The 27,505-nt window shown below is 36.7% G+C and overlaps 1 protein-coding gene across 3 annotated transcripts in view; it reads left to right on the forward strand.

The window, feature by feature from the left end:
* Nucleotides 1–27,505, forward strand: part of COL11A1 (collagen type XI alpha 1 chain) — a gene marked incomplete at both ends in the record, with an annotated part of 162,576 nt that overhangs the window by 65,980 nt on the left and 69,091 nt on the right. For all 3 annotated transcript variants that reach the window (XM_082483933.1, XM_082483935.1, XM_082483934.1), the window contains 17 exons: nt 2,694–2,747; nt 4,138–4,191; nt 4,306–4,359; nt 4,955–5,008; nt 8,294–8,347; nt 8,460–8,504; nt 10,008–10,061; nt 10,150–10,194; nt 10,631–10,684; nt 11,151–11,195; nt 12,525–12,578; nt 15,779–15,823; nt 17,418–17,471; nt 17,549–17,593; nt 20,956–21,009; nt 21,948–22,055; nt 25,541–25,594. In XM_082483933.1, coding sequence (XP_082340059.1) covers nt 2,694–2,747; nt 4,138–4,191; nt 4,306–4,359; nt 4,955–5,008; nt 8,294–8,347; nt 8,460–8,504; nt 10,008–10,061; nt 10,150–10,194; nt 10,631–10,684; nt 11,151–11,195; nt 12,525–12,578; nt 15,779–15,823; nt 17,418–17,471; nt 17,549–17,593; nt 20,956–21,009; nt 21,948–22,055; nt 25,541–25,594 — 927 coding nt within the window. The remainder of the gene's footprint in view (nt 1–2,693; nt 2,748–4,137; nt 4,192–4,305; nt 4,360–4,954; nt 5,009–8,293; nt 8,348–8,459; nt 8,505–10,007; nt 10,062–10,149; nt 10,195–10,630; nt 10,685–11,150; nt 11,196–12,524; nt 12,579–15,778; nt 15,824–17,417; nt 17,472–17,548; nt 17,594–20,955; nt 21,010–21,947; nt 22,056–25,540; nt 25,595–27,505) is intronic.

Here is a 27,505-nt window from a genome sequence, read left to right on the forward strand (position 1 = left end):
ATTTTCCTCCAAAGTAGTTTCCTTCCACTTGTCCCAGTTGTGGAGATTTGGTCATACCTTAGAAGTGGTGAGACTGTAGTGTAAGAAATACGGTTCCTTCCCCGTCTTTTGTGCTTCTTTCCTTCTTTAAGGTGATGCTTCAGCAACAGTCCGTAGCTGAACAGTAACTACCAACTCCTCCCCTTCCAACCTCCTTTTTTTCCCTCTAATCCTCACTCTCCTTAATGTACAGTGTCTGTACATTAACATTCCTGTTTGAAAGCAGGAGAGCAGATGAACAAACAAGATTATAGCATCCTACCACTACCAACAGAAAATAATCTCCATGTTCTCATCCATCTCATTGTGAATAATTACAGGAGCACAATGCAACTGAAAAGTTGCCTCAGTGGCTCTCGCTGCTCTTCCCTCCAGTGACCACTTTTATTAACAAAGGAAACCCGGGTGGCCATAAGATAATTACATACTGTCGAAGGAATATTTTGGGGAACATAAGGAATACTCTGGATCATATTCTTCCCTGATCCTAGCAGTTCAACATTCTTTTCAGTGACTCTTGAAAGCTAGATGATACTAAAACTGTTGGAAGTTGTATTCTCGGTTGGCTTGGTAGTGCTTTGCCTCGTTTTCATATAGCATCAAATAATCTGTTCCAGATTATGCTGTGCTCCAAATTGGCCAGTCTTGTGAACTCAGTCTGTTCATCTAGGTGAAATTTAGTTTTCAGGTAAATTTTAGCTAAATATCCCACCAGAATCTCACTTGGTCCCCAGAAACTGAAATCACTGGCCTTTACTTATATTTTTAAGCAGACCTACACAAGACCAATTCCTTTCTAGAGTAATTCTTCCGAAGTAAATAGTTGCTACCAAGCAGAGAATTTGGCTCACAGACTCCTGATTGATCATCATAGGTATGGAATACTTTCAAATAGTCAAACACGTTGGGTCTATTTAACAAACTAATACACTATTTCCAGCAGTGTATTTAAATCAAGAGACCTGCAGGATAACGTTCAGTCTATGCAGACAAAGTAACTATAGAACTGCTGTAAGCAAGGAATTAATTTCTAAAGACTGGTATAATATTGACAGTGCGTTGTATACCTTTAGCTGAGGTATAGCCTGGCCTCACACTCACCCGTTCATGTTTTAAAAGCCTTCATGAATTTATGCATGCAAAGTTCAACAAATGAATAATAGTAATAGTTGTTTTGCTTGTAAGCCACCAGGAGGCTCTAGAAATCCAACTCTTTGATCTGGCAACATTTTTGGCCTACAGTTCCAGAAGCATCTACAGATTTTTGGTCTTTTCATTGTTTGTGTGCCCAGCTTATCTTAAGAATGAAACAGTTGGAGCTTTTACTCTTAATATGAATTGTATTTTTTTAAGTTATTAGTAGCCAATAAGATACATTTAGAAACATATCAGTTATTAAAAGTCTTAAACGTGGCACTGTCAAAGCCCCAGTCTAACTTCAACTGAGTCTAGAGTTCACATGCTTAATTAACATAGAATACAAAATGGATTTCTGCCTACAGATATTAAATGTAATCCATTGTATTAATTAAAAGCAGAGCTTACATCAGGTAAACCCAAACAGACAGCCACCACCTACCAAAGCCACTGTTCTCCCCACTGCCAGTACCGGCTCAGGATCTGATTTTCAATTTGCTTAGGACTTGATTCAATACCTGCAAGGTCGGTGGCAATCTTCCCACTCCAGGATGCTAGACTCGGCACTAAGCCAAGTCAGAGACCACTTCTTTCTTTGAATGGTCACTATGATGAACATTGGAGGACTATCAATTTTCCAGGGTCTACGAGATTTGTTTCATATTAAATACATACATTTGGTCTCAACCTGTTTCAGAGGTCAGAAATGCAAAAATCCTTTTGCCCATAATAGTAAACTTCAGTATGTTCCTTCCCTGAGCCTGTATTCTATGTGAGCATGTCAAGAATTTTTGGTTGGTTTTGTCTGTTTTTGTGAGACCAGTATTAAGAAAACACAAACTTACTTTGACTGGTCCTGCCCCAGATTCCATGCAAAGTATCTTACCCTGGATGAAGATCTGGTTTAGGTCTGTTTATGAGTAAAACTTTCTCAGAAAGTCTCTATCATCATTTAATGATGGTAAAGAGATGCAGTTATATAGATTTTCCACTTCTCCAGGGCCAGATGCACAAAGACCTTGATTAAAACATCACTGAAGGTCATAACAAGATTAGGCAGGCTATTTTTCATTGACTGTAGAGATCTTTGGATTGAACTCCAAGACTCTGTTTTTTTTTTCTGTACAATACAGAAATAGATAAAGGTAAAAAGAGGTGGCTTTCATTCCTGTTGCCTTCCCTACAGTGGATGCACTTCTATTTGCATGACATGTTCTTACTGTGCTCATATTTAGCTCTCAAATATTAATGTAGAACAAAGTGTTACATTTGATCCCATTCAAATTGATGGGTGTTTTCTTTGGCGACAGAAAGATTTTGGGCCACTAAGGCCCAGCGTCTAGACTATGATATATCAGGGCGTATCTACAGATTCAAACGGTGAATTCACACCTCCTGATGAATAGGGGATTGTTTTGTTCTTTTTTTTTTCTCCCTGTAATTAATGTATAGAAAGTAAGATTCATTTAAAGAGGTTTTGGTATATTTAAACAATGTGTTTTGCTTTTTTCATCAAGGGTGGACCTGGAGCAGCAGGTGCTAAGGGTGAAAGTGGTGAACCAGGTCCCCAGGTAAAATAATATTGCCTGTTATGTTTGAGCTTGTTTATCTTTAAGAAAATGCATTCATATCACTTAGAAGAAATCAATCAATGACATGCTTTCCACATGCAATTGAAGAAAAATGGCTTTTACAATACTATCCTAATTAAATCCAATAGCTTGATTGTTCTTTTTGAAATATGAAGATAACAATCTTTATATAACGAAGAGCAATTATCACATATAGAGTGTTATCACTTTAAAACCTGTTTTAACATTGTCACTTCAGGCTCTTTTCTCTGTTAAATAATCATATGTCAGTCTGCAATTGTATGACCTTGAGCTCTGTCCTTATCAGATCTCATAAGGTGAGAGAGATTGAATTTAATTGGTAATTAAACAGGATATTTTCAAGAAAGACATGACATAGCAAGAATAAGTCTTTAGGAATCAGTGCATGCTTTTCTTCTCAGCTTACTATTATATCAGCTCCTGTGCAGTGATGTTAAAGAGCACTGAAACACATTGAAATCTTTCAGCTTATACCTTAAAGTAGCTGGGGGTTCCTAAAGAAATCATGATAGGAGTCTCTGGAACAATGATTTTGCCAGATCTCAGGCAATATCATGGATTTGGTGCATTGTTAAGTGCCTGTTTTAAAACTCCACATGGATATTTGCAGAAGAAAAATAAAGCAATTAAACAAAAAAGCACTCTGAACAGCTGCTCAGTGTTTCAGTTTGCTTACTTATATTTTTAGTATTTTTTCTCTACTACTCAATATTTTTGGATGGCTGGTCCTTACCATTGCTATTTTCACCTGAAGAAGATACATTTGGGTGGAGGATGAGAAAGCTTCCACAGAAACATATGCCCACACAATCATCAGTGAAAGTTATATGTGCTTAAAAAAGTGGAATTAGGTTTTTCAGTCTGCGGTTATTTAGTCTAGTTAAAACTGTTCTGTGTAAAGCAAAGACAGCATGTGAGCTGTTTACCAGCACAACTTATGTTTGTGTATGAGTTGGGAATCTGAAATAAGGACTCTTTAGTTTTCATCAAATAATTATTATGTGACTAAAATAATCTTGGCATGAGAGGAAGAAGGGTTTTCAAACCACAGGACTGAGATCTTCAAAGCCATGAAAAGAATGCAGGAAGCTTTTATGTTAAAAGGACCAGTTATGCCATGTGTAGTGCCATGTCATGAAAACTAATGTTAAAATTGGTAGTACAAAGACCAGTTTGGATGCCTATGTGCTATTAAAACTAATGGGAATTTGGAAACCAGAATCCATCTCCTGGGAAAAAATGCAGCTTTGTTTACCAAAAAAATCTTATCCTGTTCTTGAGGTGAGATGTTTAACTAGCTTTTCACTGACATGAACGTGATTCTAAGAATTACACTCTTTAAATTCAGGGTCCTCGTGGTGTTCAAGGTGCCCCTGGTCCAAGTGGAAAAGCTGGAAAAAGGGTAGGTAGCATATGGATCTATCCCGCTCTGGGTAAATAGTTTCTATTTGGATATATCTAAATATTATCTGATTCCACTGCATTTTCAAATGTTTGCCCCTTTGGGGTTTTGCAGGGACGTCCTGGAGCTGATGGTGCCAGAGGAATGCCAGGAGAACCTGGTGCAAAGGTAAATAATAATGAGACTTGAGGCTTTATTTCAGTCTTGGAATGGGCTAGACAGATTTTATGTAGGTACCACAGCTTCTTCCAGGCCAACCACAAATTCCTCTCTCAAGAGAAAATATTGAGGTTTCAGATAGCTGTGTCAGATGCAAAAGCTGAGAATGAATCAACCGTTTAAAATATGGTAATTAATGGTAATGGCTAGTAGTCAGAACTGGAAGTATCTTGATTCTTAGGGGCATGATTCCTATCCCTCTGAGTCAGTTTGTAGTTACAGAGTACCAATAACAGTAAAGTCAGTTTTGCAACTGTAAAGTGCAGCTAGAATCAAGCTTTTAATTTCAATGTAGGCTTCTTTTTATAAATAGCATAATTACAGCACAGTGAAAAAGTTCATGTGGCATCTCCTCTTGCTTTAATGCATAGAAGCAAATGTTTTGAGTTTGGTCTCTGTGCTCCCCTCCATGTGTTTCATTCAATAACAAAAGTGTACGTATAACCAAGGGTAGAAATTAACTTTTAGAGGGAAGGCACAATTTATTCAGACTAATACAGAATGTAATGGTCATTTACTAGAGCTGTGATTTCATCTTTCCTAGGGTGACAGAGGATTTGATGGTCTACCTGGCCTCCCTGGTGACAAAGGCAACAGGGTAAGAAAAACATGTATATTTATACAACAACAAATTGATACTGTCACAGAAATAATGCACTATTCATTAAGAATAGCACTAAGGACTATGGGGAAGTTAAAACAGAATGTCAGCTTTTCACACTACAGAATAATATCTATATTTTCAGTTAATGTATTCCTCATAAAACATTTTAGTAATATCAATCAATAGAAAACAATGCACATATATATATTAATAATTTAAATATATTTTCAGAATTCAGACCACGTCTTCAGCTAGGTTTTGCTCTAATTTTCTTAGGTAAGGAATTTCCCTGTTGGATTTAAAGTGATTGTTAAAGGAAATGGGAATAGGAAAAGGAAACTAGCATGAAGTTTCTTTATCAGGAGCATGACAAATTTTAACCTGCTGATAAGCTTGCTCAAAAAATGCGTTTGAATATTTGAATTGCAAACTGAATTGTTTAGTGTGGCTTATTCCAACAACTGCAGCTTAAAGAAAGATCAAAGTCAGGTCAGATAAGTTAGGAAAACTTGAAGTAATATTTAAAACAACTGATGTACTTGCTCCTTATGTCATACCAACCTGTAGGATGAGACTCCGTCTTTCCCTACAAAGTGTAGAAATAGTCACAGCTGGGGATTTCTGCTTTAAATTATACCACTAATGAAGATGTTAGTAACAACATAATCTACTGAATGTACCTCCCTTACTGTTGTCCTTGTAAGTGCAATGCACCATAAAAGGAACAGTGACTGGGAACGTCAACAGAACCATTCCCATATGTGCTAAAGATTGATGACCAAGGAGTGATTACAGCTCTCACCCTTCAATGGGTTAACACGGTTGCTGCACTTCCCAGAAAATCTCAACTGTGTTGGCTACTGGCCCATAATGTAGTTCTTTGTAATAGCAGCTAAGGATACTTTTGAGTTCTGTTTGCAATGGGAAAAGAAATTCTGGTGTCGTACAGTTATGTCTTGATCCTCTTTCATCATTCCATTTTACTTAAGGAGTGTACAGACGTTAGTGCATCACGTAATTGAAATCCAGCTTGATCAGCAAGTGACCAGCAGAGGGGGCTAGACATTAAGCTCTTGCCACTACTTCACTCTGAAGGCTGAGCAGAAGTTGGTTCAGAGTCAGGGAATGCGTGTCTGCTTTCCAACCTGCAATACTAGAATTCTCTGTCTGTGGGACCTTCCAAGTCATAAAGAAACTATTTTTTTTAAAAAAATATTCTATTTGTTTCATATTTCCTAAAAAATTAAAAAAACTAAAATAAAAGAGTAAGTTTGGATTGAAATTTGCAAAATAGTAAAGAAAATAATGACTTCTTTTCATCATTTCTTTCATTCCATTATCTAAAAATCTCTGCGTTCTCATGTTTCTATGGAAATCCGTAAAAATACAAACTATGATCTTTCTGAAAGCAGCTCAATTCAAAGCCAGATCAGATAGCTGCAGCTCTTTGGATTCATATATACTGACAGCATATGATACAAATATTCAGTTCTCTTTTGCTTAAAATAAAGAGCACGGAAAGAAATACAAGAGAAGCATTTTTTCTGTTGTAGTTATGTTTCAACTGTAAGAGAATTAATGTTGAAAACCCATAACTTCAGAGTAGAAGTTTTAGGACTACTTTTAGAATTAGTCATATTTGAACTATGAGTTGCAAATTGGACGTCACTCTGAGGTTATGCCTCTGTCAAACACAAGTGGTCAAACAGGAGTTACTGGATGAGATTCTCTGATTTCCAGCATTGGGGAGATCAGACCACATGGTGTAATATTCATTTTAGCCTCAATATCTATGACTTTGAACTTTTCTTATTTAGATTCACTAGATGCATAACCCTTCTCCAGAATAAAAGCAAGACACTATATACTAGAAGAAAAGGTCTAAGGAAAAAGAAGTTCAGGCTTTAACAGAACATTTGAAGGAAAGAATCAGAGAACTGAAAAACTGAGAATGCTTATAACGATAGGAAGTTTTGTTCAACAACAGGTTGTTGACAACATCAGGACACTGAATGCAAGCTCCTAATCTAATTCTAAATGCCATGTGATTGCAAGACAAGAAAGGTAGCCTTTGAGGGGATGAACTATTTCAATATTTGAAAGCTTAAGTCAGTCTTCACCTGCATATTAATTGGAAGCCAGAGCACAGATCATGTGTCTCATGTAATCTTTCAGGAGTGTCATTTAGCATGTAGAAAAACACATGTTGTACCAGCAGATCACGTTGAGTAGTTCCAAAACTTGGCAAAATATAGAAATTGCTGTATTAATTCATCTTACAGGTATGAAATTGCAATTCATAGAATTTCATCCTCTCCCATGCTGACTCCAATTTATAGAAGACAGAAACGCAGTAGAATAAAATCCTGACATCCCTAATATTAGATAGCTCTGGAGTAAGAGAGCAAGTTACCTAAGATTCCCTAGGAAAGTTTGAAAGACTAAAGAATGGAGCCACTAAAGTGTAACTCCATATATCTCTGCTAGGATCCACAGCTGTGGTCAAGTTCCTTGGAGACACTGATAAAATTAAGGAAAACAGCATGAATACTTGGTTGTTGTCCAATGCCAGAAGGAAGTCACAGTCTAAAAACCCGCTGCCCAGAAAGAGGTCAGTCAGTGGTGTTTGAGTTATGAAGCACACTGGTTCTCTTTAGAAATAGGGAAAGAAAAATAAATCCTGAAAGTACGGTCCAGAATCTACTGAGGCTCTGCATATATAGACTTGAAAAGCCTGAGCCTCTGAGGGGAAGTGTGGAAGTCTGGCTGCCTTCCAAAGCCTCAGACAAATCAGTCCCAAGGCTCTCAATGACTGGTGTCAGGGTGCATGGTTCTGAAAGGTGGTCAGTGCACTTCACCATGTATATTCCAGGGTCCACCAACTGGTTTATTAACTTCTGACCCGTGTACACATGCCTTATTTTACTGGCATTAACACATTGTATAGGAGGAGGGGGAAGGTGCTGGTGAGACAAAGAAAAATGTGGGCAACACTGCCTTTTGTAGCAGTATTTTATGTATGTTCTGGGGCCAAGAATAATCACAGAGCAAAATTTTACAAACACAAATAGTGCATTGTTTCAATAATGTTCATTTGTTTTTATACTAATGTAATAAACCACTTGACTGAGTACTATAACCTACAGATTTGTATCATTGTGTCAAGACATGTTTTGACACATCAGACTTCAGCTAACAAATTTCTTTTCGTTTCCCTGCCCATCCATTATTGTTTCCAGCAACAGATGTATTATTTTTCTGACTTTCCGTGTTCTACAGGGAGACCGTGGCCCACAGGGACCTCCTGGCTTACCCGGTGAGGATGGATCAAGAGTAAGTTGCTATTTACACAGTAAAATCTAGAGTGAATCCTGGTGTAATGGGAATGTGGTCATGATACATGTTCTTTTTTACGTAAACTTCTATTCCCTTTGTACAAAAACAGGGAGAAGATGGGGAAGTTGGACCAAGAGGTCTCCCAGGTGAAGCTGTAAGCAATGCTTTCTTATTCTTCTGTTTCTTTTACAAACAAAAGTCGCTCTCAGATTTTTTTCCATCCTATTGAACTGTTGTGTGTATATAGACAGTACGGATTCTGGCTGAAAAGCAAACAAATGAACAGTTTTGTTAGGGCTGAAACACTATTTACAGGATTAGACTTAAATCAGAGATATATCCAGCCACGTATACACAACTTCCAGAATCACAAAGGCTATTTCCTATCCTATTGTGTAAAACAGTCACTGCAGTCCTTGATACAATACAGTATAACCAAGCCCCTGTTGCTTTGAGAATGTTTTCCAAACACCTATTTATTAGAAAATAAAGCCTAGCTGCTTCTCTTTTTTTCACACTACTGTGCCTCACTGTGTATTTTCACTCTTGTTTCACATACAGAATTTCCATTGCTGTCAGTTGGAATTCTGCAGGTGCTGTCACTGCAGAGCAGAGTCCTGCATTGCAGGCAGGAAATCAAGCCTTAGAAAGGGGAATTTTACCCTAAATGTATGATATACTGCTGCCTACTCGCAAAGTAGGAAGAAGTCACTACAGAGTCAGAGAGTTAGTGATTTGTGACTATATCATACATGAGGAGACTGGAGACAGTGCTGCCTACTTCAGCAGCGTGACATGGATCATGACACAAATGATGAAAACTAATATTAATTTACATACTATAAAGCCAAAAGATTATGCTATAGACCAAATCTTGCTCACCTTATTTAGGAGAATAGCTATTGGTCTTCTGTGGAATTTTTTAGTGGTAAGAAGTAAAAATCTGATTTTGGTTTCCAGAATGCCTTGCATTTATTATAATACAATTATTATTAATTTTTAGTTATTTGTTGGGTCTTTACTACAGATAAAAGCACTGGTTTACACTTAGAATAGTAGTATAGAGTATGACAGGCCATCATGTTTTCTAAAGAGAGGAGTATAAACATATGCTACTATTCAGGTCAGATCATTAGGCCAAGACACAGCTGAAACTTCAGTGGAAGATACTGTGCCAATGTTCTGCACCAGGAAATATAAACAGTTATCTCCTACCATTCTCTGAAATGACCATACAGCGGCTAAATCAAAGCTTGCCCTTCCACTGACATCCTGTTCAGACATATGGTGGCCTTCAGGAGAATCTGTTATCAGTGAATCTTTTCCTTCCTTTCTTTCTTTCTTTCTTTCTTTCTTTCTTTCTTTCTTTCTTTCTTTCTTTCTTTCTTTCTTTCTTTCTTTCTTTCTTTCTTTCTTTCTTTCTTTCTTTCTTCTTTTCTTTCCTCTCTTTCCTTCCTTCCTTTCTTTCTTTCTTTCCTTCCTTTCTTTCTTTCCTTCCTTTCTTTCCTTTCTTTCTTTCTCTCTCTCTCCACCCGTATGCTGCCTTCCCCTCATCCTTCCTACCCCTTAGACATCCCTTGCCTAGTCTTGCTCCTGGGCCTCTCTTTGTTCAGAAAAAAAATCATGCAGGTGTTAATAAGTATTTCTTCTCTTCCAGGGTCCACGAGGATTACTGGGCCCCAGAGGTACACCTGGACCCCCTGGACAACCTGTACGTATGAACTGTTTTCTATTTGCAATTACCAGAAGAAAAACGGAAGTCCACTGAAAGTGGCTCATGTTTATATTGTTTGTTGTAGGGCATTGCAGGTGTTGATGGACCTTCAGGCCCAAAAGGAAACATGGTGAGTAAGCTGGGAATTAAAAAGGGAGGGGATTCTAAAAATCCTTTCCACGTTCTCTTGTCCTTGCCGCTATGCCATTCCTTCCATTTAATTAAACTTTTCTGTCAAAATATTCAGATTCATTATGATCTTACATAGACAAGAGATGCCTTCTATTACTTACTTTTCAGCCAAAGGGCCTAACCACGCTCTCTCTCAAGCTCCTTTAGCACCATGGACTCCAGTGCTTAGGTCCTATGTGTGGGCTGTTATTATCTATTAAAGAAAAGGCCATGATATTCATTAGCATGAAAAAATATTATACTGGATAGAAAGTCAGTGGTAGACTTTAAAGACAGAGGAACAAAGATGAGTTTGTATTCCTTTTAGTCCTGACAATGAAGATCTGTAGTGCAGAAATGCAAACCTAATGCCCTGGTATTTTTTTGCATGGTAGGGTCCTCAAGGGGAACCGGGACCTCCTGGTCAGCAAGGAATCCCAGGCCCACAAGTAAGTGTAAAATAACTCTCAAGAAATACGATGTAATGTGCAGCAAATGTTTAATAAATGGAAATTACTAAAAGGTTAGCTTTTCATGTGTAAAACTGATAAAGCTTCAAGGATTTTATAAATAATACTGCAAATGTGCCGAGGGCACTGGGAGCAGAGTTTTCAAATGAGCTTTCAGAGGGATTTTTCATTCAGGAGAAAAATGACTCATTCAGTGTTCCTGGAATGCAGCAGGAACGGCCACACCTGGAGGAGGGTTCTGAATAGGATCTTGTTACAGACCTACTGCCAGAATAGTGGCTTGTGCAAAAGGCTCACACAAAACTCCTGATCTAACTCATAAGGGGGGGAAAAAAAGCCACTTGTATTTGCCAGTGTTTTTAAACAGATTAATGAGGGACCTTTAGTAGAGTGAATGTATGTATATTGTTCTCCCTGGTTTCTCACACTGGTTTCTTTTTAATAGGGGCTTCCTGGTCCGCAAGGTCCTATTGGACCTCCTGGTGAAAAAGTAAGTTACAGCATTATTCTGGTATTTCACAGTCAGTTCTGTGCAACAACCTTGCTTATGTGCTAAAGGGCTTTGCTATGTTTTACAGAATAGTAGCCTAAGATTAGTGGATCTTCCCGAAATCATCAAGTAAATGAATAACTGATGGAGGCCTGGCTTTCCTCTCATACACACTTTTTCACATACATAACTTCATCCCTTTATTTTGGATTAATTTTCTGTTACTAGCTTCAGAACCCCACCTACAATATTAAACAGTGTGTACTTGTATGTTAATTTCACAGCAAGCTGTGAAAATTATTTTTATTAGTCTCTTTTATATAACAAAGTTTTACCTACTCGAGCCTGACTGTTCTTTTTCAAGGATATATTTTGACATAACTCTGCAGTGTAATTGGCATACTGTAGTGTGACTTGGGTTTTTTGTCCTGATGTATTTGTCTGTACATGTCCTTCTGTTAATTTCAAAAGTGTCACTATTGAGTTTTACGCTAATTTTACTTTTCTCCCCTTTTGCTGAATTCGTGCTCTGTTGATTCTTATATGATTTTGCTCCCATTCGCTGTTTAGTATACACTTTAGAAGAAATTGAAGGAGATTTTAGGAAACAATATGCATGCTTTTTACCTGCCTATGTGCCTAAGAAGTATTACTCTAACCACAATATACACATTCCAGAGGCTTTCACAAAGTTGTACCATGCCTTTCAGCTATGAGCACTGGAGTTCTGTAACCTGTACTCTTTGCCTCTTAATCTTGTTGGTATCTTTCATATGGTGAATCCTTTTATTCCTGAAATTCTAAATAATAGTTAATTTTGTACATTGGAGAATTCTTCCCCACTTTATGTTGTGTGTGTTCATTTTCATAGGGTAATTCCTGAAGCCTGTTCTCAGGCAAGCTCCTCATTAAAAATATGGGTGATTTGTATTTGCTAAAGATTGTAAGAACAGGCCTTGTGCTTATATATTGTATGATAGTATCTTTCTAGGTTTAGTTTTGTTGTATTTATTGTTTACCCCTGGTATCCCTATCAAAGGATTTAGGTATAACTACATTTTATATCCTTAGCTCATAGAGTTAAATGTATTGGATATGGGTGGGTTTTTTTTCCTTTTTTTTGGTAAATTATTACTATTTTTCTTATAGCTACTCTATACCTGGGGTGGGTTCGCCAGTTGTTTTAACAGAGATTAAAATACTAAAAAGAATTAAGGTAGTTTGCTGGTTTAGGACATACCAATCCTCCGCAAGGATGATCCTTCATCATCCTAGCAAATGATAGAATGTTCACTATTGTTCTTAAGATGTGTGTCTTCCTGCATTTAGGGACCTCAAGGCAAGCCTGGACTTCCTGGCCTTCCTGGTTCTGATGGGCCTCCTGTAAGTAACGAAATATTTCATCCCTTGAATGCATAAATACTTTTACCAAGTAATAAATATTTCTGGATGCCTGTGTTGCAAAAAGAAAATGGAGAGCAAAAGCACTGGTAGTCCTAGTTGGCAATAGCATTATAAAATCCATCTGAAACCTCTGTATCATTTGAGCTGTTAAAATTAAGAGAACTACACTTTTGAAGCAGGTGCTAAAAGTGGCTGTGGGCTTTTAAAATGTGGTCCCAGATGATGAAATGCATCTGAAACATCTGCAAGGATGTGTAAATAACCTGACACACAAAGGGCCAGATACTGTTTCAGTGTGGCCCTACTATGTCAGTACGGCAAAGCAAATCATCTGTAAAAACGCTCACCACTTGTTTTCTGAGGAAACATAGAACATACTAGATCTTCCTCTGCTTCCTGACCTAAGGTGCATATTACATGTTTGGGCTTCTTCTTTCATTGTCTACACTGGGACAGACCTAAGCCAAACTTTAGAATCTTGTGATCTCTGAGGAATTCAGCTTAGCTCAGAGGATGCATTCACTCATGTGAACAGAGTGTAACCACCTGAGTAGCATTGTTTACAGTTCAGGCACTAAACTTAAACAGAATCATTGTTCATATGACATGCAGATACACAAGTTTTCTTACATCAAAACCATCATCTTTTTATAGCACCAAGAGCCATTGACAGTCAGTGTGACTTCTCAGACCACATCTCTCCTCCCCATGCCCTTTTCCCTTACAATTTTTCTTTTCAGCTAAATCTGCATTTCGTAAACCTGACTTTGAGCAGGGTTTTGCTAGGATAAGAGAAACTGCAGGGGTTTCACTGCATAGATGCTTGTATTACAAATACGGAATTGTACCCAGGCCTCTCACAATCTCTCCTTTACTTGCCAAAGTACCATTTTCATGGAGAATTGCGTTTTCATGCAATGATAGTCCAGTTGGAAGTCTGTATCTTTAATCATTGGCTTAACATTTAAACTTTCCCCCTTATCCTTTTCTGCATGCTAGGAACAATATTAATTTCCAAACATAAGCATTTTTTTTAAATCTGCATTTTGTTAAACCTTAAAAGCAGGGGAGAAATGCTGTAAGAGATAATCAGGTGTTAGCACCTGATACACATCCCTACTGTGGTGGGTTGACCCCATCAGCAGCTAAACACCCACCCAGTCACCCACTCACTCCTCCCCCAGTAGGATGGGGGAGAGAATCAGAAAATCAAAACCAAGAAAACTCATGGGCTGAGGTAACAACAGCTTAGGTGGAACAAAGCTACACACACAAGCAAAGCAAAATAACGAATACATTCACTACTTCCACTCTGCAGGCAGATGGCTAGCCATTTGCTGGAAAGTTGGGCTTCAGCACACATCAGGGTAATTTGGGAAGGCAAACTCCATAACCATGACTGTCCCCTGCTTCCTTCTCCTTTTCCTGAGCTTTTATTGTGGAGTATGACATCATATGGTATGGAATATCCCTCTGGTCAGTTTGGGACAGCTGTCTCAGCTGTGTCCCCTCCCAGCTTCTTGCCCACCCCCAGCCTACTCACTGAGGGGTTAGAATGGGACAGAGACAACCTCCACGCTGTGCAAACACACAGTTTTAGTCACAAATCCAAACCACAGCACCATATGGGCTGCTATGATGAAAATTAACTCCTTCCTAGCCAGATGCAGTTCACCTCCCCAAAATTATCTCGCTCATGTACAAGTAGGTTTGTTGAGAGGAAGGGCAGGAGAGGCAGGTTAAACTAAGTCCATTCTAATTGACAAGATGTATTTACAACCGTAGAATTACACTCGTGATTGAAGGCAATGAGCAGTGCCTGATTGTAATAAGCTTTGTAACTGCTCCCGTGATATCTATTTTAAGATCAGGTGAAAGCTCAAGAGCATTCTTTCAGGAGATGAGGAAAATTCTTGCTATGCTATTTCGTTTCACTTCTATGTGAGAAAATGTCCTTCTGTTTTAAAGGCGAGACTGTTAAAACTCGTATATTATACTGCAATACATGGAAATCTAAGGGGATACAAATATGATCTTTAATAGCAACGTTTTTAAAGTCATGTAATGTTATAGACGCCTCTGAGACTGGATGAAGATTTAAAGTTTTGTACAGAAGAAAGCATATTCTAGGAGATTAGTATTTAACAACTAACATACACACATTTTAAAAACCAAATAACAAATATTCAGTGTTAGTAAGACAAACTCTTTAAAGGAAAATTAACAATCACTGGTAATCAGGTATCAAATACTTTTTATTTTAATCATTCTTTTAATAAAGAACATATTTTAAAGTGTTTTCCAAGGCCAGAAAATTGAATATAAGCACCAGGAGTTTGTCATATAAGATTAACAGCCACATGAAAGTCATATAATATTTGGCACACTGAAAACATTTTGGGATGTCAATGACACCAAAACATGAATGGTTTTTGTAACTGGCTACACATTATGTGGAACCACATGCTTGGCAAAACTATAGATTTACTATGCTCTTCTAATAAGACTGATGAATGTCAGTAGAAACAGGATTCCTGACTGATTCTCAGAAACAATAATCTTCTATTAAACTTTAGTTTCATTAAATTGCCTTTAAATTTTACAGCAATTTAGTGTAAATTGTGTAAGAAAGAAAAACAATGTATCGGTTAATGTTTTGAGCGCTGCAGTATTAATGTCAGTGATATAGAACAAAGACTAAGACATAAACATATTTTTGTTTTAAAAGCAAGTCACAGTTTAAAACAGACATAGAATGTTAAAACTTGATCAGCCTTCTATTGGCTTCTGCAATAAATTCCATAATTTTTTAAATCATTTTAAGAATCTCTTCATGCTGTAATATTAATCACCTTGCTTGTTTCAAAATCAAATTTGAGAGTGTCTTGCATTAAAAATCTTTTACTGCTGAAACATTAACAAAACATAAGGGGCGATCAGGATATTCCTAAAACATTAACATTAACATAACTGTTGTCCAGCTTTTCCTTTGTTATGTAAATTAAATCAGTATTGAAAGGAAGATCTTTCCTTAAAATTTTATGTGTCTGTGTTCTAGTACAGAAGAAGGGTGATTAGTGACCTGAAATTCAAGTGTTTATATAATTGTGTTTTTATAATAAAATGTCACTATCGAAAAATGAGTATTTTCCAAATCAGATACATTTCTCTTAAATCAGGGTCATCCTGGAAAAGAGGGTCAGTCTGGAGATAAAGGTGCATTGGTGAGTATTAACTTTTCCATTTATTTACATGGCTTTCAAGAAAACCTTTGTCAGTTTTTCAGCTTTATGACACCTTTGTTGCTGCCAGAACTATTTAGGAAGGTAATAGAAAACCCATGACACATTCAAAGCATCTGTGTGTAGACAAACTTATTTATTATATTCTAATATATTCACAACATTATACAGATTCTAAATAATATAGATATTACTCTTTTAAAGTAAAACTGATTGTGGAGTTGACAGAATGGCAATCAATAAAAGTTGCATAAATTTCATATATATAACTTGCAAATAGTTTGAGTTTATAATTCCGTTGTATTGAGTACCCACTAGGGTTCTTCAGAACCTTTTTTTTGAACATTTACAAATGCATGCATACACATTGTATTTTTGAGTTCACCTTCAAGTCAGTGATAGTGAAAAGTAATTTCTTTATTTCTTTATGAAGCACTGGGTCTTGGGGCTCTTTAAAGCATTCTACTTGCTCAATATTGACCCTTATTTATCCAGAATAGCACTGTTTATAGCACCTAAAATCAGTTTCAGTTGCAATACTGATTTCAGTAATAAATAGGATGGATAAATAGGATGAATGAATGAATAGGACATTTCAGAAAGTACAATTCCACTGACAGCAGCATATTACTATTTGTCCAAAATGTTGTTATCTATTAGAGGCTTGTAGATTTTATCCTGATTTCTTAAGAAAATGAATCTTACACAGATCGTTTATGTTTTGAAAGTACAGGTATGTGACCATCTGTCAGTTGTTCCTGATGCCTTTTGAATTTGCTGATCAATTTCAGCCAAATTTGATTGACAATTTTATTTCTGAGAGATGTTAACAGTCTAAAGGCTTTGTGAAAAGGCATAGTTGGAAAGGGGTAAAAGACCCTATCAATGGCCCCATTAGGGAAAGATTTTATTATCTGTCCATCTCAGACATCAGAGAATCAACAAAGTAGCTCAGCCTCGGACACAGATATGTGTGTTTCCAGGCTTCATTGCTTCCACTGTTCACAGAACTCAGTTTCATTAGACAGTGCCAGTGGATTACATAGTATTGAAGTTGAACATCCTTAAAACGCTCAGCAAACAGTAAATAATGACATCCAGACACTGGTCAGCATTGAAAGCCTTTTAGCTCAGGTTTGGAATCTCTTTTTTTTAAGGATGGTGATTTTTATTATTATCATTATTTTGATCTCTACTTTTGACTTCCATCATCATCGTAATTACCATATACATTTTCCCCTGTAAGACACCACTGGTTTCTAATTGGCAGCTTTTTGTTTGTTTGTTTGTTACACTTTCCAATTACCGCTGTTTCAGACAATTTATATTGTGGATGGGTATTTCCCAAATATACAAGTAGAACCAAGTTCATAATCCTATTAATAGTTTTATAGTGACATTGAAGGGTGTTTTGTGATTCCATGACTTTTCTTAGCAGCGGGCAGCCCAGTGTTATTTTGAGGTCTCACACAAGACTGCTGCATTATAGCGAAAGAACAAGGATTAGACTCAGAAGAGAACTGCTTGCTAACCAAGTACTGTACAAATAAAAGTTCTTTACTCCAATATGTTTTAGGGGCCTCCAGGTCCTCAGGGTCCCATTGGCTATCCAGGTCCTCGTGGTGTAAAGGTAAGATTTAATTACTGGATTCCTCCCCTCACCCCTTTTTGAATATATGCATGTGGGTAATTCTTTATATTCTTTAGGGAGCTGATGGTGTCCGTGGTCTCAAGGGATCCAAAGGTGAAAAGGTAAATCTGACTGCATTTCATTCCTTTCTGGTTTTCTGCGTTCCGTATTCCACTGCAACATCTTGTGTCTCCTTCACTGCAGTGTGTTTTCTCTTGCAGCAGTGGGTTTAGTTTTGACTTAGCCTAAGGATATACCAAGCCCAATTCATAAATCAGTGACCTCCATGGTTATTTACACTGGTACAAAGTGAATATAAAACCTTCAGTTATTAGAATAGTTTTGGATCCTCTTCACACTAGTTTAAGTAACTTCTCTCTAAGGTGCTCTTAAGCGGAGAATTAGACATCCCCCCTCTTCAGACATCCCCTCTCTTGTTAATAGATACTATAGTGGATACTGAGAAGCTTGTGCATCAGAAAGATTTGTGGTGATAATAGTATTTTATCTGTTTTAATAGTGTGCTGTAGGCTAGATTTTGTATTTTTTGTGTACATCTTCCAATGGTTTTCTAGGTTCCGGGTATTTTTGTCCCAGATCTTTGGCTTTGCCAAAGTGATGGACAGATGCAGTCAGATGCATATATATGAACATGAAGAAAGATTTTACATCCCTCTGATACCATTAATTCTGTGCATAGACCTCTTACTAGAGCAAACACCAACTACTGTGATCTCTACTGACTTCTGATGGTCTGCAGTAGCTGAAACTACAGCCGGCATTGGTTTAAATTCCCACTTCCCTCAGCACTCGGAATAAGAGTCTGATAACAAATGCCATCAGTCATACCTCCTGACCACACAGGCAAATTCAGCCTGTGTGCTTGCAGCTCTGGTGGCTACTGTGTATATATTTATAGCTATTTTCTAAAGCAGAAGACTCACTCTTGGCAAACAACCTTGATTTCAGCACTAGAGATCTGTCTTTCAGGCTCAGATTCCAGGAGCGGCTGCACATTTTCAAGCTTTTCTAAACCACAGTTTTTCTAGTCTGCATGCTCATTTTAGAGTTGCTCATTAAATCTAAGCTGAAAACGAGTGTGGTTAATACCTGTGGAGACTGGATGGTTCAAAAAAACAGATTTTCTTGTGCCTTATTGAGTGATTAATATCCAGCTAGGACAAAATACAGGACTCACATATAAATAAGCTTAATATATGTGTCTATATGTATGTGCGTATCAATCAATACCGATTAGTGTAATGTCCACAGTATTTCTCTGTTCTTAAAAATTGATCTCACAGTTGCACTAGGACACTGAACTCTACTGAATACCTCAAAAGGTCACACAAAGATATTTCATAGATTGTCCTCACAGTGCTTTAAAGGTCTGTTACACGGGCTTTTTTACTGAAATTATTCAGATGCCATTACATGGGGGAAAGCGCTGTAAGAGACAGAAGTAAATAAACTGATCATTCAGGAAAGCCTCTGTAGATCTGGAGCCATCCCAGGGGTATCAGAGGAGGTCCATCTCTGTACTGACCAGTAAATGTGACTAGAAGCCTTTAGCTATTTTATTTTTTGTTAACAGCAGAAAAGGAAATAGAGCATTCAGCTCTCTCCTCCTACATGGAATAAAATCAACCCCTTGTAGATCTCAATAGCTGGAACCTCACTGTGAAAGCTGAAGACAAGTTTCAGTTCATTTGGCAGCCATTTGGTCAGCAGTTGGCACATGGTCAGTCCTTGCTGATACATTGCAGAGTGTTCTCATGTAATTGTTACTGTTCACGGCCATAACTGAGCAACTTTTACAACTAAAACTTTTTCATGTATTCTGCACTCTACCTTTTTCACCTCTCTAAATTTTAAGAAAGATCACCTTGAAATTTTAATTTATGCAACATAAGATGACCATATAAAGCTTAGCTTCATCATCTAGAAAGTATGGGAAACCTGCTTTTAGAATATTTTTTAGTATATTTTTTTCAATGAGTCCTGATGGCTTACCTCTTTTTTTAGATGAACACCTACTACTGAGAAACTATATTTGCTTGTTTGATTTTTAAAAAAAAAAATTATTGTCTCCTCACCTATTTTGAGCTGTTTACCTCTTGCAAATCTATTTCTTTCACCGTTTCTAGGGTTATTTGTTGCATGCAGCATGACTAATTCTAAACAGAGTCAAAATGGCTTTAGCACTGCAATCTGTCTCAATTGCTGATCAGGGAGAAGATAAAACTTTTCTGGGCCCAGGAAAGCAATATGGAAACTTGAGGAAAGCAATATGGAAACTTCATTTTTTTTTCAGTAACATGGAGCACAGTATCACTCTTTCCTGGCTTTATTGACAGTCCAAGTATTACTCAGATTCTAAGTCAGCAATATTACCTCAGCATAGCAAAAAACTAACAGCATCATAGTAAAACATTTTACTATGTGCTCATTCATCACTAAGACCTTTGCTTCCAGGATATAAATAGGCAGCAGATAAAAATGTAGTCAATAATCTCTTGTCCGGATATTGGAACAGTAGTTGTATAATGATTCTATGATTTTTTTTTAATGATTTCTATGATGAGTTCGATTAAGAAAGAGGGAACCAAAAGCTGATGAGTCATGCTAAAGCAAGTCATGAACAACTCTACTGAACAACGCTGGAGATCTCTGTTTGTATCTGAACTAACTTATACAGATATAAATGAAACTTGTCTGAATACTGCCTGCTTTTACTCCGGCATGGAGACATATTAAAATGCTTGGAGTAAATTCTCTGCCAGAATTGACTAGGCAGTAAATAAGTAATTATCACTAGGAATAACAATAATGTGCACTTATTTTGCCACTGTATATAGAATCAATCTTAATGTCCATTGGTTTCTCTACTTACTTTCAATCACATCAGCCAATGAGAATAGGCAGGGCTGAGTGTTGTCAGATATCAAACTACTATATAGAAATAACTACTTCTTCTTTGCGGTTATGAAAATTAATATATGTCTTTTTGTTTTTTAATAAGACATCATGACCAGTCAATTTTTTCCTTCCTTTCATGATACTATTAAGACTAAAAGAAAAATTAATTAAGGGTTCTGCTATCAAAAAGAATAACACTGAATATTTTTTAGTTAATTGAATGGATGGCCTTATTAAAAAGAGTGATAATAAAAACCAGCTTAAGAGTTAAGAAAGGACTTTACAGGATAATTCATAATAAAACAGAAGAATTATATTGCCTCTATATTTAAACAGATTTTAAACACTTTGAAAAGCTCTTATTAGGAACTTTCAAAGTAAAAAGGAATTTTGTATAGTGCACTGATATACTTTCTATCAAATATTAGATTTTCTGGTCTCTGAAGTTCTCACTTTATCGATGTAAATTATTTTAATCTATAGTGAATGTATTTTCTTATTCTGTCAGCAGAAAAAAAAATTCTTTACTACTAGAAGTCATTACATGCATTTCTGCCTTTGTTAGGGTGAAGACGGTTTTCCAGGATTTAAAGGTGACATGGGCCTTAAAGGTGACCGGGTAAGCATTTATTCATAACCCATATGTTCTTAAAAAGTTTAAGTGATATTACTTTGAAAGGGTCACTGAAATGAACAAATAAATTTAAACCAAAAATATAATAAAAAGTCGTAGCCCAAATTATTTTTATTCTCTGTGCATGCACAGATTTGAGCTAGAGATTTGGTTCTTGTGAATCAACAATGGCACAGTTACAGAGAGGAAGAGAATGTCAGTCTTGGATATCCTTTTCACTAAGCTTCTTCCTAGAGAATCTCCTTTTCCAGATTGCAAGATCTCCAGTATATGCCAGAGGAAAATTAATCTATCTGTCTGGTATAAAGATGTTTCCATTCCAACCTAGCATCTTGCAAATCTCTGCCAAAATGTTGTTTATTTACCCCAATGGGAACTTACTTCCTTTCACAGGAAGTGTTGTGGAGTTTCTAAAAAAAAAACCTCTCACAAGAGGCTCCTGGCCTATATCTCTTGTCTGTGTACATAAATAACTGTGAAGGTGGCATCCACATAAGTACTTAGATACAGACATTATACTTTCTATGGATATTCAGAGTGCCTTCACAGGAATTTAGGGAAAGAAAAATAAGAATATGCAGTTTCCAAATGCAGCTGTCTTCAGGCAAGGTGACTGGGCTCTCACACTTGTGAAAGTGCCTAATTTATATGTATTTGCATTTATATAGTGAACATAAGTAGTGGTATTTTCCTAATTGGAAGTTGGACAGGGCTTTGAGCAAGCTGATACAGTTAAAGGTGTCCCCACGCATTGCAGGGGGGTTGGACTAGATGACCTTTAAAGGTCCCTTCCAATCCAAACCATTCCATGATTATAATTTCTATTTAAATTTACTGAAAACTTTTTTCAAGTAGTTGCATGTAGTCTCTGTAAAATATGCATAAAGGCAATTGGTCCATATTTATAAGGTGGTGTATTTTAGGGAGAAGTTGGTCAGCCGGGTCCACGAGGAGAAGATGGCCCAGAAGGTCCAAAAGGTCGAGCAGGTCCATCTGGGGACCCAGGTGCTGCTGGTCCAGCTGGGGAAAAGGTCAGTAGCCAGTTATCAACGTAGACATGTCATTGCCTCATAACATAGATGGAGCCCATCATCTCCATCACTTAAAAAACAAGTCTCCAGATCTGCAAAATCTTTAGCTACCTAACATTAGTTTTTATGAGACACTACTACAGCAGACCACTGGAGTTCACATCTGAATAAGTTGCAAGGAAGCATTATTTTGTAAGTATACAAAAAGGCATTATAATACTTTATCGGCATGTAAAGCAGCTAAATACTTATCCCAAACTGCATACAGTGGATGCCAGTTAAGGAAAATATGATGCAAAGAAAATGGTTGGGCACAAAGGAGGGTACAGGTGCTGCTGGAGAGTGAATTAATATTCCCAGTCATATTATGACAAATTGTGACATGAAGATTGTTTTAAACAGAAAACGTATCCTGAATAAAAATCCAAAATAGGGTTGGCAAAAGTGAAAGGGGCTGTTAAAAGGGATGACTGAAAAAAGGATAGTGATATGAAATACAAGTGAAAACAAGCGCAAAGATAAGTACAAATCTCTGTAGAATCCTGACCTCAACAAAAAACACTGGAGATTGATATAGAGGAGGAAAGGGCGCTGAGGAATGTGTGTGAGGGTACCATATTTCACTGGGTGAGAGCATCAGAAAAGGAAGATGATTTCAGCAGTGGCATTTTGGATAACCGGGAAAGAATGATAAAATAAAACAAAAAATGATGGTTCAGAAATGTGTATACTGTATTTCACAAAAGTGAGAAGATGCTTATGAAAATATTTCCCTTTAAATTTTTTGGTAACTGTGGCTTTAATGATAGTTCTGTCACTGACACAGTAGGGCAGAGGGTGAATTTTACATTTCTTTCTCACTTTCTCTGTCTTTAAAGTAGGAGTAGTTAGTATTTTCCAGCAACATCCCATCTGACATCATGATTAATTATTCTATCTGCCTTTTCATCTATATACAGTCTTTGAAAGTATACATTGAAACGTTAGTAAGTATGTGGTACTACTAAAAAGGTAACAAGGTTCACAGCTGAGAGTTTTGCCAAGAAGAAAAAAATGTATTCAGCAAACTTGGCAACAAACTCTTTTCATCAAAAGTTGATACATTTTGCGAGTATGTCATTATTAGAAATTCAGAAAGAAGTTAGGGTTATAATTTGAGCCTAATGTCATTCATAAAGTCTTAGAAAAGTATGTATCCAAAACCTCAGTTCACTCACTAGAAAAAAAGTTTTGTTTTCCTGTTTATTTAACTACTGGGAACTATCAACATATAAAAAAAGAAACTCAGAACTATTCTCCTACATGAAGGCAAGCTGAGTTCACACCACAAAGGCAGTTCTAACTAGATCAGCAAAACAGTCTGGTATAATAAGCGTCATATTATCTTCATCTACAGTATATTTGTATTCTCCAGAAAGAACTGTTTCATGGCAATGGTTGTTTTCAGTATCACTGGCCTGATAAAAATGTAAGAATATTAGGAATGTTACAAAAAAATTATATTGTTGTCATGATATCTGCAGAATAATTAATTGACTGAGGACATCTACAAAATAGTTCATCTTACTCACGTCTTTATAACCTAAGTAAATAAACCAAAGTAAACCAAACCAACCCAAACCAAACTTTGTTTTATTGGTGTTAGTTTTTAAATATGGATTTGAGGGTTTTTTTAAATCTACATATTCAAATTACTCAATATAAATATAGGTTCATGTTTTCAAGCATTTCTTCTTCACTATGACATAATTGGGACTCTTACAGTCACACAAGTCCAGAATATGAAGCTTTAAATATCAGAAGATACTTGAAAAAATTATTGGTGTTGATAACACTTTTAGCTGGACTTGGAATTGTAGACCCAAATTTTTCCTTTTTCTACAAATATTTATACCTTTTATTGACCACTGAAATTCAAACATCATCTGTGGATATTCTGTCGATACTTGGCCAGAACGGAGTGGGTCAGAGAAGAATTCTATGTTGGTCCTGTGATATTTAGTGCAAAGACTAGCATAATCTTTGTGAATTCTTAGATCTCCCCACAGTATTAGGGAAGTGCCTGTAAGACCAGTTATGAATGTCCTATTCCCTTTTCATTCCTATGACTTATTTAATGCAAAGGTGCCACTGCCATAGTAATGAAAGTACCAGGGTAGTCTCCTATTCTCTACGTTCAGCTGAAGCCGCGGTAAGAAAATCCTCTTTCCCAAGTAGGTCTAGGGCTGGATTTACCTAGTAAAGAAAATGCCAAGTATGGTGCCAAAAAAATGAGGAACATATCGGAAAAGAGTTTATAATCAAAACATCTGTATCCACACTCAAAACCTATGCAACTGAGTTTGCTTAATCCTAAAATCAGGGACAAACTTTCAGTGAATTTGGCAAGAATTTGATGTACTGTCATGCTGCAAAGCATTTCAATCACCGTAATGCGTGCAGCTTGTTTCAGTGTGGCACATAACTGGCCATATTATAATTATTTTCATAAATCAAAGAATTCTTTATTAATAATTTCTCGGCCAGACACATGCACTTACATCAGTATGATAATGCATGACATCTTTATTCATGTGCTGCATTTTTTAAGAATAGACATGATTATTTTGGCAAATTTCCTTTTCCATACAGGTGTCTCCTTCCTCTTTTTCATTATCTAAGGTTACTGCAGAGTACCATATTATATTGCATAATCATATCTTTTCCACTGAGATCTTCTCCAAAATGTGACAGCCTGGAACATGGACTGTGTTTAGAATAGGCAAATAGGCAGATTCTTCCCCATCTTTCGGAGTTCCCATCTTTCAGAGACTGAAACTACTTTCCCTTGCTTTTGAAAGTGGCAAACCATCACTTATCCTCTAGAGGTCTGAAGAGACCAACTCAAGGGGGTAGGGTACTGTATTTCATTTCTAGGAATGGTTAATGTCAGTGTTGATCAGACTGCTCATCCTGTTGTCCTTTCTGATGAGGTGGTAATGTTTGTTGACAAATCTATTGTCAGCAAATAGTCAGTGGGGTATGATTTATCACAGTCTCAAACCGTTTAGAACTATTCAAGAAAAAAGTTGATTCTTCAAATGCCTATTCCTGAAAATTCTGTGGAGAACAAAGCAGACATCACACAGAATAACCTAAAAAGGATTTCTTCTCACTTAAACCTATTAACACCCTGATTTCTTAGGGAATAGTAATAGTTTAGTGATCTCAGCCCCACATCACTACACAGCACTTCATGGCAAAAAAAAAGAAGACACTGATGTATTGGCTTTGATAAACTCATTCATTGGAGTGTGATTTGTATTTCGGTTTATGGAACTAAGTCCACTGGTGATTAATAGTTAAAGTGAGAAATTTATTGAATTGATTAGTATATATTTTGTGAAGTATCATCACTCTAAGTTGTGGAAAAAATATTTTCTGTAGAAGTTTGCTGAACCACTAAGGAGGATAAAACGAAATTTAACACTGCCTTCTTATTGTAGGGTAAGCTTGGTGTACCTGGATTGCCGGGATATCCAGGAAGACAAGGTCCAAAGGTAAGCTGTAAATGAACCATATATCTTGTGCTTTGACATTATTCACAATGGCAGTTACTTTATTGGTGTGTTTGGGAAGCAGGGTGTGGCCATCAAAGCAAAGGCCATTTTTCACATTTTCTTTCTTGACAATCATCTTCTGAAGTAAAATCTTTAAAAACATTGGATCGCTAAGGCAGGCTTTTCAAGGAGTACCACCTTTCCTCTTAACTCTACTGCCTTCAAACCTTTGCCATCCTCTCATGAGTTGTGTTTTTGTGCGAGCATCAGACTGGCATGCGATAAACAATTTGAAAAAGAAGGAACTGCTGATATGCTTGAAAGAGAACGAACACTGTATTCACCACTAAATGAAGGCTGATAGTGATGGGAATTTTCCATGTGGTACACGGATTCCATTTGTGTCGTTACTGCTTCTTCCATAGAATAAGCAATATTTCTCTGAAACGTATAATTTACAATTTTCATTACGTTTTCCTTTTGCTTCCATTAAGACAAAACCCAACCCTTAGTTGATTTATGTGCCTAGATCTATCCTTCAGCTATCTTTTATGTTTTGATTGCAATAGAAGACCATATAGGTGGCTTCTGGTTTAAGTGAAGGCTTATATTTTTAAAACATTTTAATGAAACATATTTTTAAAAAGATCATCCTAACACAGCTTTAGGAAGTGGCCATGCTAAATTAATTGCAAACCCTCTTTTCTGACATTAGCAAGAAAGAAAACCAATGAAATGAAAACATAATTCTACAGACATTTCCCAGTGTAGAGGAGGCCATTAGGGAGACATTGTATGTCCAGACTGTCTCAGATGACTCATCTAGGGAAATATCACAAGTAAAAGCATCCCTTGCCCCTTCTACACAACTGAACAATCAACCTGCAGTAAAATCCTCAACTTTGCTCTATTTTAGGATCTATTTTTATATTCGAATTTATTTTCCTTTTGGAAGAAATACAACTTCCTGGCTGGCTAAGCAAAGTGTTTTTCTGACACTGGCCTATACTTTGGCCCTTTTCTGTCAAGTGAATGAACTATCTGTATAATGCTTATTCATTGAACACTCTGCGTTAGTGAAAAATATCAAAACCATCTATGGAAAGTATTCATGAAAACTATTCACCTTGAGAGACACGGGGTTTTGCTTCTGTTTCTTAACTCAAATGCCTGAGATTTCAGTCTCTCTTATTCTTCTCCTTTAGAACTGCCTTTTGAAAAGTCTAAGGTCAAAGAGGTTTTACATTATTCAGTTCTAAGAACAAAAATGAGGTAACACTTCAAATAAAAGTTGATTGATTCTTTTTTCAGCAAAGACTTGATCAAGAATTTCATTACATTAAATTTTTATCACATTAAAATTGAAAATAGTTCTCAAGCTGAATTCACTGTTTGCTTTTCTAATTTGTCACTTAAACTTCCAAGGAAGAGTACTGACAGCTACAATACATCAACTCACTAGAGACTTGTTTTGAAACTTATTCGCAGTCCAGTTTGAATTAGCATAAGGGAGAGAGAAAAAAGAAGCAGCAGAAAAACATATTAGCTGTGTAAAGCAAATAAGAAATCTTGTCCCAGTATTGTCAAGAAGGTTCACACTGTTTTTTTTGTTGTCACTTGCTTTTCATTATTTTTCTTCTGAGAATTGTTCTTAAGAGTACTGCCATTATCTGGTAATTTTCGCTATATTCTTTTCTTCTGTCCAGTCCCTCTTGATTAACACAATTGCAAAAAGTGCTGTATATAGAAGATATTTACAACCAAGTCATGTCTGTTAATGCCCGATCATTAGAATTTGTTTTTACCTCTGCCCTTTTAATTATAAAGAACATGCTTGGGCTTCGCAGAGTAGAATTTTCATTATTTTATTCACATTTTAAGTTATAACTGGTGAAGAATTAAAAACAAAGA

Source organism: Vanellus vanellus, assembly GCF_965231255.1.
Source record: "Vanellus vanellus genome assembly, chromosome: 5".
Taxonomy (NCBI): Eukaryota; Metazoa; Chordata; class Aves; order Charadriiformes; family Charadriidae; genus Vanellus; species Vanellus vanellus.